Source organism: Dermacentor silvarum, chromosome 2 (assembly GCF_013339745.2).
Source record: "Dermacentor silvarum isolate Dsil-2018 chromosome 2, BIME_Dsil_1.4, whole genome shotgun sequence".
NCBI lineage: Eukaryota > Metazoa > Arthropoda > Arachnida > Ixodida > Ixodidae > Dermacentor > Dermacentor silvarum.
The window spans coordinates 27,200,107-27,216,166 of NC_051155.1; the positions used below are offsets into that span (position 1 = coordinate 27,200,107).

Here is a 16,060-nt window from a genome sequence, read left to right on the forward strand (position 1 = left end):
TCACGCAAAAGATACATAAGCATATGTTTATTTAGAGAGTGAGAACGAGCACAAAATTCGCAGGGACGCGGCAGGGCACAGGACAGATGCTGTCCCGGGACCTCCCTCGTCGCTGTCAATCTTGTTTTTGGTCCTGTTTCCACCCTCTGAATATGTATAACTAGCCCGAGAACGTAGAATGAAAAGTATGTGTCTACACTAAGAGAAAGCCCGGAAACATCAACACAGGTTAAAAACCTAGACTGCTTTCATCCTAACAATTCCTATGTCATCTGTTATAAACCCCGGACTCTGATTCAATATGTCGCTTTTGATAGTGTGCTTTTTAAAATACTAGGCGATAGTCTATGGAAGGCCTTCAGGCACTCCAGCCCTTGTTTTGGGTATGTGTACTGGACGACGTGGGTAGGGGAGGAGGCTGTTTTCGAAAAATATGCGGGCGTAAACTGCACGCGCTTGCAAAGATACAGGAACAAGGAAAGTTTTGTGCAGAATAATCTCATAACATAGGTGGGAACGCGGTATTGTCATGAAGGAGCGTGACTTGATTTGGTTTCTCAGTATAGGAACGGTACGTACCCACCGTGCAACATTTGCTAAGAATCGCAAAAGGTTAGAAAAAAACAGTAAGTGGGGTCTAGGACGAAACCTGCGCGAGAAGCATCAGAGAAAATTGGTAAATAACCGGATGAACAATTAATTTAGAATAGCAAACCGCCTTGAAACGAACTACTCGTCGTCACGGCAAGCATTCTAATGATAACGTATAAATGTCGTAGCTGCGAGACAAAAAGAGTGAGAAATAGAAGAACTCATACCATGTTGACAGCTCTCCTGGTATTCTTTCTCCACTGACTTGTCGACACTTCGAGGGCATTCAATCAATAGAAATACATTTACACTTTGTGTAGCAAATATTAAAACGAAATGACCAATTGTACGGACGGCGCAATTCGCCCTTCTGGCTGGCCAGCCTTTTACTGATGCGATAAGGTACCATAGGCTACCCGCCACGTCATTACACCGTCTCATCTACCTATTTATGAACGAGACAGCTGCTTCCACTGTGAAAATTTCGTTTCTCAAAAAACTCCCATAAGTTTTTTTTGTCCCTTGCAGTAGAGTCTGGTGAATTATAATTTTTGCCCTTTCACGAACCTTCCTCCACGTCGCGGGGCTCCCCAGAACGTATTTACCAACTGCCTCTGTTCATCCTGCTTAGGTCAAGTTGTCTCACTTTTACAAGGATCGAATGAATCTTTGTATATTTATTATTACTTTTAGGTGCGAGAGCATCGTATGCTCGGGGCAGTGTCCGTTCTGCGGCGCCCGCACCCATACTGCGCATGCGCAACTCTGATTTATGCAGAGAAACCACTCTCCCCACCGTCCAATCATTTGGTGTCGCATATAGCCATGCGATGACTCTGAAAAGTCGCAAGGAATCAAAGATGAATGCAGCGTTGCATCTTTCAAAAATCGTCGACGCCAGCACATCTGGAGACTTTCAAGTTCTCAATTGAATGACAAATACCGGCTGAATCAAACAAAACACTGTACATAAAAATATTCAGAATTACCGGGATATACATCAGTGCAACAAAATGTAGGAAGAAACCAATTTGGGATGACTATCAATCATAATGCGATTAGCAGTGAAGGTATGCAACAATGCATCGTATTTCTACCACCGAAACGCGTCACATATGAGGCATGTACTGCAAAAGGGCTCCTCTCTTGCACTCCCTCGGGACACGCTGCGACTACGAAATCCGTGCGTGGTGCACGTCTGAATATGTATTCATACAAGATTGTCTTAACACTTATGACGCGGGTTCGATTCCACCCAGCAGAGGAGATATATAACATAATTTTTTTAGCATTGGCTCATACTCAGTGACAGATACGCAGTGACCCAACTTGTAGTGAAAGCAACGCTTTGAAAAGAGGTACATATCGAGTACATGTGTGGCTCAGCAATCCAAAGAAAGTTGTTTTTGTACATGGAAATAGGGGCATGTTGCGCACCCGCTGAAGCACGCCATGCCCTGACAAACCAGAGAACGTACAGATAGCGCCGTCGTAAAGGGGCCGTGTAAAAATGAAAAATAAATGTTTGCATAGTCGCTTTCCTGACAATGTGTAGGGGTATTCAAAAGGAAGCAGAACAAAAAAGAAGTCCCCAGCGAAATATACTTCACAGGCAAAACCCCACACAGAAGGACGCTCAGAATATTGGGACGAAACTACTGGGCTACACAAAGCATTGACAAAATAACTTGGGTGTATGATCGTAGTATTAAGTATGAAATATCACAGAAAAAAAGAAGAAACGACGAACTATTTGTCGCACAAGCAAATGCACCACATCAAGTTCGCCATATTTTCTTTAAAGTGCACTGTGAAACGCCACCTGTGAGAACTTGGCGGTTGAAAAAATGTTGTTGTTGAAGAGCGACTGATACCCAGGGGCTCAATGTTGCTTGAAACAGGTTGGCAGATATTCATTTTTTATCGTCTTTAAACTTTCGACTTTGTGATATACTTCAAAATGCGAATCATTGCGTCGTAAGTTGTAGAGATGTAATATTGTCCTTACTGTTTCAAACTACTCTGAAGAATGGGCACGCCATTCGATATTTGATCGCACCCCTGAAGCTGACATGTCATTTAATCTGTTTTTCCTATTTAAACTAAATAGTTCTTGGAAGGCACGTATGTTGGGCCGAAATGCTCAACCCACTTTTAATTATAAATTTCAGTTTGCTGAGGGGATTGGTTATTTGAAGCACATGCACGGCATAACAAATTTTAGCCGGACTGTAATCACATTTCGATGGGATGCCTAAAAATTAAACATAGCATCTTGGGTAATGCATGTCAAAAGCACGATGTGATTCTGAGGAACGCCGCAGTGGGAACACCGTATTACGTTTGACCAATTTGATCAGTTGCCGGTCATGGCCATTCTTCTAAGTGCAAAATGTTTGTGTTTTTTTCTGTGTTTCAAGATGTACACATTGTCCTTTTCAGGCCATCAATGTCTGATGTGCTGGCTAGTGCTCGTACAGTTGTCGCATGCAGTGTTACACATAATACACTAGCACGTAAGAAAGAACGAAATTTGTTGTGCAACTCTCTAAATCGCATAACTGCTGTGCTTGAGGAATCTGTGTGACGCCGGATGGATTTCACCCAAGACGAGATAAATTTAAATCGTTTTTATTGTTGTTCTTGTTGAAGAGCGACACATGCCCAGGGGCTGAATTTTGCATGAAAGAGGTTGGCAGATCTCCAGTGTCCCAAGTTGGCGTGAAAGGGGTTAGGTCAAAATAAACATACCGCAAACAAACGCATCACTTAGCACCTGTAAACCATCATAACGTTTCGATCCGTCTCTTCTCATTACCTTCTTGCAGCTGACAAGAATCACTGGTACCAGGAGGCAGCCAAGGGCATTGGGGAGCGGCTGGCGCGTCAGCCCAACTGTGGGCCGTGCGCGCAACGTGGTGCTCTTCCTGGGTGACGGCATGGGCATCCCCACGGTGACCGCGGCGCGCATCTACAAGGGCCAACGGCTGCACAAGACGAGCGGCGAGGAGCAGAAGCTCTCGTGGGACCAGTTCCCGCACCTCTCCCTCTCCAAGACCTACGGCCTGGACGTGCAGACCTCGGACTCGGCGAACACGGCCACCGCCTACCTCTGTGGCGTCAAGGCCAACGTCGAAACACTCGGCGTGGACTCTCGCGTCAAGGTTCGTGCACAATTCCCGTGGATGACTCTGGGGCTCAGTGACTGTAGCACTGAATGTTGGTTGGCCACACAAAAAAACGAAAAACATACTACAAACATTTATCTTGAAGCACTCCGAGCCCACGAAGAGCAAACACGTAGGCGAATGCACTTTGTTTATGCTTGCACGTGCGTAAACCTTAAATGAATGACCAGTGGTCGGTCACGGCACCTCCACCTGAGCTTATGAATGTTTTGTGAGTTATTTTTTTTTTCAGAACGTTGACACCCCCTTAAGTTGGCCAGAAGCACGGGTCTCTGTTTTGTAGTGATGTGCTCAGAGAAATTACGTAGAAGAGACCAAAAGAAGAATTAGGAGGAACTGCCTATAATAAACTTCCTAAGAGCTGTTGGCCTCTCCAGTGCGGCAGTTTCAAAAGGTTAAGCCTGACTTACTTTTGTTGGCGGGCCAGCATTTACCGGCTGTCTTTGGTAAACGATGCTGAAACGCTATGAAGTTGTTATTAAGGCGAAAGGATTTAATGGCTGATACTCGCGGTGTCCGACCGTCTGTCCGTCCGTGTCCTGGAATGGTGCCAGCTGTGGCTTCTCCCCCTCACACTCTCTCACCAATCACGTGATGGCACAGCGGCGGCATCCGACCGTCCGTCAGTTCGTGCCCTGGAACGGTGCCAGCTGTGGCCTCTCTCCCTGACACTCTCTCAGCAATCACAAAAAGACTTTGCATAGTCAGTCGAACGACCACAGTCTTTCGGAAAACACAGTTTGGAATTTGCGAAGTGTACTTCAAATTTTTCAAGCTATAGTTCCATTGCCCGCTAGACTAACATCAGAAACGCTAAGCTATACTGAAAAATACTGCGTATAAAAAATCATCGAAGGTGTTCAGCTTCGTCCCTCTTTTTTCAATGTCTTTTTGTATGCATAATATTGCACATTGAGCTCTACACGTGCGCACACACGCCTGCCCAAAAGATAAAATGTCTGCTTCTAAAATGTGCGCCAGCTGCGTCGTCTAATTCCACCCGTCTTGTCTCTCTTTTTTGACGTCAGCGTGTAAGCAGATGTTAGCGGGAAAGAACAATGTCGGCTACTGTCGCATACGTGGCAAAAACGAGCACTGTGTGCTCTCTCGTGTGTGTCCTCCACAGAGCGGCGTCTGCCACAACGACACGAGCAAGCACTTGCCTAGCATCATGCAGTGGGCACAGGATGCCGGCATGTGGACGGGTTTCGTGACCACGTCCAAGGTGACGGACGCCACGCCTGCTGGAAGCTACGCGCACTCGGGCCACCGCGACTGGGAAGCAGTAGTGCCTGAAAGATGCCACGCCGAGGACATCGCCTACCAGCTCATCCATCGCAATCCCGGCGCCGGCTTCAAGGTAGAGGCGCGTGCTTTTACTCGCCAAAAGACTCGTCGCGGTAGTGCATGCACCATTATCGGAGGCACGGCAACTATATGATGAACTGCAGTACAACGGGTTATTTTCTACAGATTCATTGAGAACAAAACAAATTCACCGACGATTACGCTACTCCGTAATGCGAAATCTGAGCGCCGCTCTATACGTGTTTTAATTTCTCGATATATTGGCTGGCATGGGGGGAACGTACACAGTCGCGATGACCGTACCGTCAAAGCGTTTTATTAAAGACGGCTACACCAATGGCGGCACGCACGCAAGGCCTCGTACCTCGGACAGCTGCGGCACGTATCGTGCGGGACGTTGTAGATCGATCGAAGTGTCTCGCTAATCTAGAGATCGTGAGAGCTAGCGCGTAAGGCCAGCGCGTGGGTGAGGCGTTGGCGCGATTCACAGCAGCCGCCGCCGAAAGACCTCCCAGTCGACGCGCGCCGCTCTGGCGCTATTTCGTAGCTATCGTCGCCGCACTACGCTTTTTATTGCGATATCAATTATATGGAGACTCCAAGCGGATTTCTGCCGTCGCCGCCACGAGGTTCCGTATAAAGTCCAAGGGCGATAAAACCGCCGCTCCGCGCCGTATGTGCGAGCGAAAGCGGGCGAGGGACGCGCGCTTTCACGAAGCGCGAACGTACGGCGGAGAGCAAACGCGACGTCTTCCATCGTGCGAAAGGCCGTGGAGAGATGGAAAGGAGGAAGCAGAGGTGACGTTTAGCTGCGGCACCAAATGCGCATCTTGCGATCGGGTACTAGGGCACCGTGCGACTTATTCTCCCAGGCGAATAGAGGAAAGCGGGACGGCAGCGCGGGAGGGAGGGGGTGCGGCTTCTATAGACGTTTTCACGAGGGCGCTTCCGACGGTCTGGCGTGGAGAGTATGTGTCAGTGTTGCCTGTTCGCTCTGGACTGTGAGCTTGCCTTGCACTTGCATTGCGGAGTTGTAGCTTTCCTTCGATGTTTCCATTTATTTTTGTCACAAATGACTTACGATCGTAAATAATGCATATATACTCATCAAAAGTCTACAGGCCAGCACTGTGCAGTTTATGGGTGCACAAAAAACCAGCGGAAAATAACGATTTTGAGGACTAAGTGTGTCCACAACACAGCACTCCGCGAGACCACTGCCGCGATGTGGTATGTTCACGCTTCGCCGGTTTCCTGCATCACCTGAAGACTTGGCATTTCAGTCTAATGTCAACCAATGCACACATCAGTAAGATAACGCACTTTGGTAAACTCTTTTCGGCACATTTCCCACTAGGTTGCCAGAATTGTCAGCTCTTCGATGCAATATTTTCTCGTATATAGTGGCAGAGGCTACATTTGTTATTCTTTCAAACACGACTTCATTCCAGTGCCTAATATGGGGGTCACACGGCGCACTTTTGATCGTGATCGAGCCCGATATGGGTCGAATTTCTTGGTCGCGATTGGCTTCTTTGCTCAATCTGCGGAAGGGAGCCAATCGCGGTCGAATATTCCGATCCAGATCGGTCAGGATCGCTTCAAAAGTGGCCTTGTGACACCAGTATAAGACAAATTGGAGCACTCTGCGAGAGAACTAGTCGGTAAATAGACTTCGCAGCGATCTGGAAAAATCGTGTCCCATGGAAGATGTATGCAGACCCTGTGTCCACCAAAACATTGTCTCTGCGTTCACACGCACCCTGCGCGGCCCTGCCCATAAAGGTAATTAACTTCAACAGTGTTGTGCTGCATCGAGCTCACCCATCTTTGAGCGTTGTATATGTGCTTGGGCAGCAAGAGTACGCAAAAACGAACGTGTCAACCTCATCAGCGCGGCCTAGCGCCATTGCTAGAGTTCGGGAACCGTAATGCGCTAACTGTGCGTGGCGTAGAAACGCGCTATGTGAGCCCGCGCAAGTAAGAAAGTAAAAAACGGTATTCGCATGGGTACGCGGACAATAGCATCATGCTTGCAAGAATAACAGTAACGAAAAAAAAAATCGCACAGTCGATCAAGTGAAATACGTGCGTGCAGTGACTGCTTCGCTGACCACTAAGCGCTTTTCACTCATGGTCAGTAGTGGTTTACAGTCATATCCATATGTATTTAGACAATTGTTATGACTCGACATTACTTTATTATGAACCTAGCACAGTGAGAAAGTGTAAGGGAAACAAGAGAAAGAGCAGAGATGGCCCTAATGCTGCAATATTATTGGCTTATTTCGCTTCAGAGATAGCGCACACGAACAATTCTTGCCGTACGCGATATCTTCAATACAAACTTCGCGCACGATCTACGTTAAGGTTCACCGTGAGCGAAGCTTGTTCCAAATTCAGACATTCGAAAGAAAAGCCATTCCAGGTAAACAAACGTAAAAAATAGGTAAACAAATATATCTTTATAACAAGTCATGTTATAATCCCTATTGGCATTGACAGTATGTATAAATAAATAAATACTAAATACTAAAATAAAAATGTAGCACCTGGGCTGTATCAGTTGCGCTGGCATAGGTGATCACTGTCGCGCATCGGTTCGCTGCAGGTATACCGCGCTACTCGATCGCCACGCTTATGCTTTGACATTTGGTTATAAGCACCCTGCACTGCACCAGATCCAATAAATTGTGCATGATTGAGCTGTTCAGTTGCGTCGGAAGCGTATGGAGTAACCATCGCCTATCTACCAACCACTGACACGCGTCGTCGGGCCGCCGGCGCCTGGTTCTAAGCGTTGCCCGACAGCTACGTACGCGCCTGCTTTCGCTAAATGAGGCAACCCTCAACCGCGAAACGTAATGGTGATCAGATTCAATCGACGATACGGTCACATGTGCCCAGCAATAACAATGACATATACCGCTGATTAGCACGCCAGTTCTCGACGAAGCAGACGCGGCTGCCGCCGCTACCGACGACGAAACACCACATCCACTGGCTGGGCTTGCTGTTGCCATGGCACACTACACTGAGCGCTCACACGAGCATGTGAAACATGTAACAAGTCAAGCGGCACAAGACAAGCGAAGCGGAATAAAACAATCGAAATTATGCGCGGCGAAGATCACACAACCGAAGTGCGGCCGGCCTGCTCTCGCAAGGCGCACAGTCCAAAATGGCGGCATAACATGTTCTGACGCTAGACGTCACCCGTGTCGGCCAATGGCGCTGCTCAAACGTCGGTTTGTGAAAAGGTCTATTCTGCCAGCAACTGCGTACTTGTACTTTGCACGGCAGCGGCGGTCGCGCGCACCGGATCTTGAAAGCGATCTCCACACTGCTCTTACCTTTGAATACACTGTGCTTTCGCCGCTCAGTTTCTGTTCAAGCGATAGAACGCACGAACCTTCGCTCGCTGCTGCTGTCACGCTTGCTCATACCAGCGTTTCGACAGTGGTTGTCTGCGGTCATCGAGTGTAATCTAATCATGTTTGCTTGTGCGCGCTGACACCAAGCATGGTAATTCGGGTAGTAAGCGAATGTGTCCAAGTTTACGCAGCCGATAAAACTACTATCACTATTCCGTATAGCTCTCCACTAATTTGCTATCGCGATTGGTGCTTCGCCTTTTTCTATCGCGATTGGTGCTTCGCCTTTCGGGCGAAGCTCACGTTAAAGAACCTCAGGTGGTCAAAATTTCCGGAGTCCCCCACTACGGCGTGCCTCATAATCAGAACTGATTTTGGCACGTAAAACCCCATAATTGAATTTTTTTCGGGCGAAACTGCGACTTTTTTATAGCGAAGCTGTTATAGGCTAGGTTCCAGGAGATTGCATCCGTAGAAAACCGAAAGTGTAGTGTACAACAATTTCAGACACTCTCCACTGTGTAGAGCAAGGCATTCGAACTGACCCTCGCAGTGTAAGAACTTTAACTGTTCGTTCAACTTGAATCATTTATTAGGCATATGCCAACCAATGGAAGCAAATCCCATCTCGAGTCCTTTTACCTGAATCTTATTGAAACATCTGTGATAAGAGGGTAATTGTATAGAACGCTCTGAGCGGCATCGTGTAATTTGACCTTGGAGCAACGCTGGTAGTAGCAGTTCTGTTACCAAGATGATTTTTACAGTGAAGCTGTTATAGGCTAGGTTCCAGGAGGTTGCATCCGTAGAAAACCAGAAGGGTAGTGCACAATTTCAGACACATTGCGACACCTCGTGGAGTCTATGAAAACGCCGGGATGGCGGCGTTTTCAAACTTAGGATTGTAAAACGTCACAGGCCTGCGTGGCACACGCAGCACAGTCACAGCGTAAGCTGGTTGAGCGGCGACAGAGTAGCCCCAATTTCGGCACCACGCACAACAGGGCCTTCGCGGCAAAGTCTTTTCGTCTCGTTTTGATGAGAGCGATCTCAACTGTTCACTCGGCGTCGACGGCGAGCTGCAGTTTGTAATGTTCTCTGCACAGCACTCTGCTGACCCCGATGATGATTGGTTGTAGCCGCGCACGTAGCTCTACGATTCACTTCTTCAGCAGCGGTTCGTACCTTGCGAGGAGACGTCAAAACGTGTACCGAAGAGTTACCCAGAATACGTGGCGCACATCTAACATCGGGATAGCGTTGATTGCGCGCCTCGTCTGAATGATTGCGCACCTCGTCGGTGGTTGCAGGCACTTTGACTAGATGGCACCACCCTACTGGCGGAGGCTCGGGTCGTCTGCGCCTGCGCGCTTAAATGGAATATTTCTCCTGCGTGATAGCAAGCGCTTGCGTGGCTCAGTGGTAAAGTATCCGACTCCCATGCAGCGGTCCTGGGCTCAATTCCGGCGGAGAGCGGGTACTTTTTTCGCATTTCCGGCGATAGCGGTTACGGCCGCCAAACGCCGGCGGCGGCATCATCGCGAACCGAAACGGCTATCGGAATGTGCCCATAACAGCTTACGCTGTAAAAAGTGCTTTATACCGCGGTTTTCGCCGCATCTTACGTCTGTTTCTTCATTACGTGACGTAGATCACCCTAGCAACAACGTAAGCGCGTTAGCGCTCGTGTGCGCGCCGCGATTGGCATAGCCGTCTTTAACAAAACGATTTCACGGTATGGTGATCGCGACTGTGTACGTTCCCCCTGCAATGCCTTCGAAACACTTCGAAACGCTCATGGTAGGCATGTTCGGTTGGGCGATGCCCAACGACGATAGCCCATTGTCACCATGGTGGCAATATTCACTACACCAGACCCACAATAGCCACAGCTTCGCAGGCTTCCATCTTCATAGTAGTGGAAGGGCTATGAATTTTTTTCTCACGCTTTCGCCATACCCTGCTACGGTTTCCGCCTCATGGTTTCGCTGCACTCTCCTCTCTGCTTTCCTACTCGCGTCTTTCAACCCCCACTGCGCTCCACGTTCGCTCTTTCATCCTTCGCTGCGCTCGTTCGCTCAGTTAAAGGTGACGACGCCAACGCCGACGCACGCCGCAGGATCGGGCACCTATGAGCTGCGCTCTAAAAATAAAACGAAAGCCTACTGTTGCGTCTTGCTGAACGAACTTAATGTTTACGAAACTACACTGGTACGTTTCTCTCTCTCTCTATAAAGCCGAGAGAGAGAGGTTGAGCCTCTCTTTCTCTGCTTTATTGAATCATCCAGACGCTTTCCTGGTGATCGCCTAGCATGCCCACGGACCAGACACAGCAGGTTGTCTACAGCCGTCGTTATGGATTATGTTCCGCCTGTCGCTCTGAGACGCATTCATCCTCAGGCCTTCGGCCTCGTCCCTTGCTAGGCACATTGCCGTGTCGCTAATTGATCTAAAAACTCGGCAAAAGAATTAATTTATGCCTATGCTGATAATGCTGTGATGGTCTTCTGTCAAGGCGCAGCACGAGCGCAATCTTCCGCGAGACTGCTTTGTGCATGTCAGCTAGGTTTAACGCCATCAGCGTGTAGTTTGTTCATTCGCTTCACGAACGGCGAGTATCGAGCGAATTGGCGTCGCGTTAGCGTATGCACATTGGCGCCACTTTCCGAGTAATGCGAGCGTTGCCAATCGCCTTCCACATCGCGTGCAATGCGTCTCCGGCGAGCTGTCCGTGACACTGACGCAAGGCAGTCTGCACGACCGGAATCTGCTGAAGGAAAGCGGTTCTCACCCTCTTCGGTTGCTTCTCTCTCTTCACGTCTCCCCGTTTTCCTTGTGTCCAGGTCGCCTGCAACACCGTCGCAGCTCTGTGCCTTCCGCGTGAAAGGTGGATGGCAGAGAAAACGAAGGCAAAAGAAAACAACGAAAATGGGAGATGTTTTTGGAGAGAGAAAGATAAAAATACGTAATGAGGGCCTCCCTGTGGTGCGTCTCTTTCAAGCGAAGCGGCGCATGATGGTCGACAGGCAGCTTTTAAAGAGGCGCGTCAGCTCCGGTGTTTTGAAAAGCCAGCGTGTGCGCCGGCGGATTTGAATGTGCGCCGTTCGACGTGGCCGCTGAACGCACTGTCGTAAACATGAGCGCTCGGAGCGGGCGTGCGTGGCGAGGCTCGTCTGTTGCTCGGCTAGGAGCTATTCTCTGGTCCTATGAGCGGCACTCGTGTGTTTGCTTACCACAAAGTGAGTTAACGCAGCGCGCGTCAGCATCTGCGTCAGGAAAACCTGATTCACTGAAGGTAATTGCGGCGTTCGGAATTCGTTTGCAAAATTAGAAATCGGGCTTTCTTTTTTAATTAGCTCAGTTTAAAAATATGTGTTTGCATTTAAGCACTAACTGCCTAAAATGCAACAGGGAATAAACGAACGGACGTAATCCTAATGATGCGGGTTACCAACGAACTGTCTCTTCGTCAAAGCTTTGTTTGACAAGGAAAACGAAGTCGCAAGTCATAATAAACAACAAAAATGTATTCGTACTGAGCCACATAGTCTGGTACATTATTCCAAAAATTAAGGAAATCTGCATACGTGAACGAGACACGCATACGCGGAAAGCTCAGAGATTTCCGAATTTTTGTGGGAACATTAAAAAATTAACTAAGGGACTAAAACATGGGCTGTCATAACGCAGATCGCCTGGATGAAACGCTTTTGGCGAACTACTGCCCAAGCCAGTGGATCAGATGCGCAACGCACTCGGCGGCAGGTATGAATATTCTGTTTTTTTAGGAGTTTAGGTCTTCCGTATCGCGTGACTTTCTTCTTTCTTTTAACAGCAAAGCTGTTTAAGCCAGCCGTAACTTGTGGTTCGTATCAAGAAACTATCATCATCAACTATGAAGAAAGAAAAGGAAATGAACTTTCTTGCCGAGGCGGGATTCGAACCCCCGTACCCACGGTCCCAAGGCAATCGTCGTAACCACTAGCAACGCCTCCTCTAGATGGATACCTACCGCGTGCGCCAAAAACCTGCTGCCTACGAAACACATCGAAACGCTCATGGTAGACATGTTCCTCCTTTTCACTTGAGGTGGTAGCTAGCGATCTTTGCGGTGGTCGCATGCAACACATGCGCGCATGCGCACACCACCACATGGCAGCGTGGCCGTGAGCGCGCGCCGTAGCAGATGACGTCTCTACGGCAGACCACGCCTTCCGCGTTGATTGCGAGTGCCAGAAACAAAAAAATTCGATTTAAAGTGGCCAGAACACAATAAGTTTGTTCAAGTGCAACTGAACAGACGTGTCGCTATGGCCCCCAGGACATCTATGTTACCCAGAACAGCTGCCGCCGACGCCGCTACCGCCGCGGCACCACACCACCCCAACCCTCTTGGCGGAGATAGGGAAGTAGCTGGCGCCATTTCTTGACAACCGACCGCAACTCAAAGCACGACGGTTATAGTGAGTGAGCGAGCGACGCCGCAGGCATCTCTATAGGGAAGGTGTTGCCACTAGGCTATACAGCCACGCTTGCAAAACATGCATTTATGCGAACCATATGCTTGCGTTCGAGCGTCGTCGTCTTCGTACGCAGCTGGCGTGTTCGGAAGCGCTCGTGCGAATGCACTGCGAGGCGAAGAAGAGGTTTTGCGCGCTATGCTCGGGAGAGAGATAAATAAAATGACAGCGAGAGAGAGAGAGAGATGCATTCACGGAGCGAGTCTGCTGGAACGCGTTGTCGACATTGCAACGCGGTGGAACGCAGTGTCGGCATTGGAACGCGGTGTCGGTGTTGCAAACTGCGCTATACAACGCGCAGTGACGGCCGTAAGTCCGAGAGAGAGAGAGAGAGACGCATTCACGGAGCAGGTGTGCTGGAACGCGTTGTCGGCATTGGAACGTGGTGTCGGTGTTGCCAGCTGCGCTATGCAACGCGCAGTGACGGCCGTAAGTCTGAGACGCGCGAAAAGAAGGTATCATCATCATGAGAAATAAGATGAAAAGTTCGCGCGCATTTCTGGATAATGCTGGGCTACGATCGTCCAACTTCGCTCTTTCAACGTTCCGAGGCCGAGTGCAAGGTTAAGCGCTTTTTGCGATAGCAATTATATGGACACTTCAAGCAGATTTCTGCCGTCGCCGTCTGCGTAAGGTGCCGTATAAAGTTCAAGGGCGATAAAATCGTGGCCGCGCGCCGTATGTGCGAGTGAAAGCGCGCGTGAGACGCGCGCTATCACGGAGAGCGAACGCACGGCGGAAAGCAAACGCGACTTCCGTGGCGCGAAACGCCGTGGTGGCATGGGAGGGAGGGAGGGGGGGTGACGCTTTGCTGCGGTACCAAATGCGTATCTTGTAACCGGGCGCAAGGGCAACTGGCGAAGCAATCTCCCACGCGAAAAGAGCAAAGCGGGAAGGTAGCGTGGGCGGGAGGGAGGGGTGGCTTCTACTCTGCCAACAAATGCGTTCACGTACTTAGCGCATTGCGCTTGGTTCTTTATTGTGTTCGCGCCGATATGGGCTGCCGGCGTTGTCGCGCGCACCGTATCTTGCAAGCGATCTCCACACGGCTCTGACCTTTGTATGCGCTGTGCATTCGGCCGCTCAGTTTCCGTTGAAGCGATAGACCGCACGAACCTTCGCTCGCTGCGGCGGCTGCGCTTGCTGCCAGCGTTTTGACAGTGGTTGTCTGCAGTCATCGAGTGTGATCTATTCATGTGTGCTTGTGCGCGCTGGCACCACGCTTGTTAATTCAGTTAGTAAGTGAATGTGTCCAACTTTATGCAGCCGATAAAACTACTATCGCTACTCCGAATAGCTCTCTGCTAATTTGCTATCGCAATTGATGCTTCGCATTTCGGGCGAAACTGAGACATATTTTTTTTTCTTCTTGCAATAAAGGAAAAATAATTCGTCGGCTCTTCCACTCCGCGAAGATTGTTACCAGCAAAGCTGAAAGTCCGGACGCGGTGTTTAACACTCGGTTAATCCCGAGGGTTCATTAAAGAATTTCTCAGTTATGAGGTTACACACACGTTCGGCAGCGATGGCGACAATGACGTCACAGATGGTATGCCCGCAGTATGCCGTTGTCGTTTGTGTTCAATGTCTCGAGTTTGCTCGGCGGCGTGGTAAGCAGCATTCCCCGCCATTGCCGCTTGCTATTCTTCGAAATTGAATTGCTCAAAATTAAATATGTCAGTTACGTAAGACAATGAATGGCTCATACCCCCTTAAGAAATGGTTCATACCCCCATAAATGCAGCCTCCCCATTAGGACGACAGAAGTGAAATTCTACGCTGGAATGATCACCGACAACAGAGCCAGCTGTGGAAGAAGACGAGGAAGCTCGGGCCATTGCAGATGATGATAGCATTCGCGTATCACCTCTGGTATTAAATCTGTCTTTCACGTAAGACAATGAATGGCTCATACCCCCTTAAGCAATGGCTCATATCTCCGTAAACGCGGCCTTCCCATCACGATGACAGATGAAATTCTACGCTGGAATGATGAGCGGCAAAGTAGCCAGCTGTAGAAAAAGACGACGAACGCGTGAGCAGCGGCACGAGTGGGTTCGCGCGGTATGCTGAGGGGCGCCAAGGAGCTAGCTGTGGAAGAAGACGATGACGCTCGAGCCATTGCTGATGATAGTTTTTCTGTGTGGATGCTATGGCCTAGCCGTAGACAGCTTCACTGTAAAAGGGTGTCGTTGTTCTCGGGTCTCGAAGTGACGGGCCACCAGGTGATACTGCTGCACACAGTAGTTGAACGAGCCTTGAACGTGCAGTGAAAAGTCGGGAACAAGATACGCGCATTTTATCACCTAAGTACATGGAAAGGATATTGGCGTGGTAGGACTATGAAGCCTTTATTAGTCGTAAAAGCGGGCGTTCCATACCTGTGTCTGTGACGTTTTTGGCCCCTTCCATAGAAACATAACATCCATTCTAAGTCATCTGTTGTCTTCATGTTGTGCCACCGTATTAGTCACCGGATGTTTAAAACACAGGTGGCGGGGAAGTTGTGGTCGTAAATGTTGCCTAGAGACAGTGAAATATTCCAAGCTCCGCTTTGCGGTCGCGATTTCTGAATTGGCCGCTTTGACCCGACCGCATAACTAAACACTTCTGAAGACCGCTACGCGTATCGAACGCCAAGAGCAAATTGTAGGCATCACATGCGTGTGCGCTAAATTATCCCTTTAACCGGTGCCTCAGCAATATCGTAGACTCTACAGAAGCCTCCACAAAAACATTGCACACACACACACACACACACACACACATTCACAAAGTACCTTTTTGAGCACCTTGCGTATTTTATACGCATTTCACACGCGACACTGGTTTTCCAGTGCTGCGTTTGTGCTGTACGTTCGCGTTACGGTTCGACAGGTTGGCGCCGATTCAACCACCTCAGAAAGTCATTTGGAGAATTCGATGAGTAAACGACGGATCAATTCATATTGTGCATAGAATTACCGAGAGGAGACCAAACATCTACGTGAAAGCACTCCCCTTTGGGATTCATGCAACTGGGAAGTTGGCGATGAGAATCATTACAAAAAAAGAAACATTACTTTCGAGATCACTGCTG

General features: G+C 49.1%; 1 protein-coding gene across 1 annotated transcript in view; it reads left to right on the forward strand.

Annotated features, from left to right (window-relative positions):
- LOC119441376 (alkaline phosphatase, tissue-nonspecific isozyme) overlaps nt 1-16,060 on the forward strand; it is a 123,485-nt gene that overhangs the window by 69,493 nt on the left and 37,932 nt on the right. Inside the window, exons 2-3 of the mRNA XM_037705987.2 lie at nt 3,420-3,755; nt 4,906-5,139. Of these exons, the coding sequence (XP_037561915.1) occupies nt 3,531-3,755; nt 4,906-5,139 (459 nt within the window). The 5' untranslated portion in view covers nt 3,420-3,530. The remainder of the gene's footprint in view (nt 1-3,419; nt 3,756-4,905; nt 5,140-16,060) is intronic.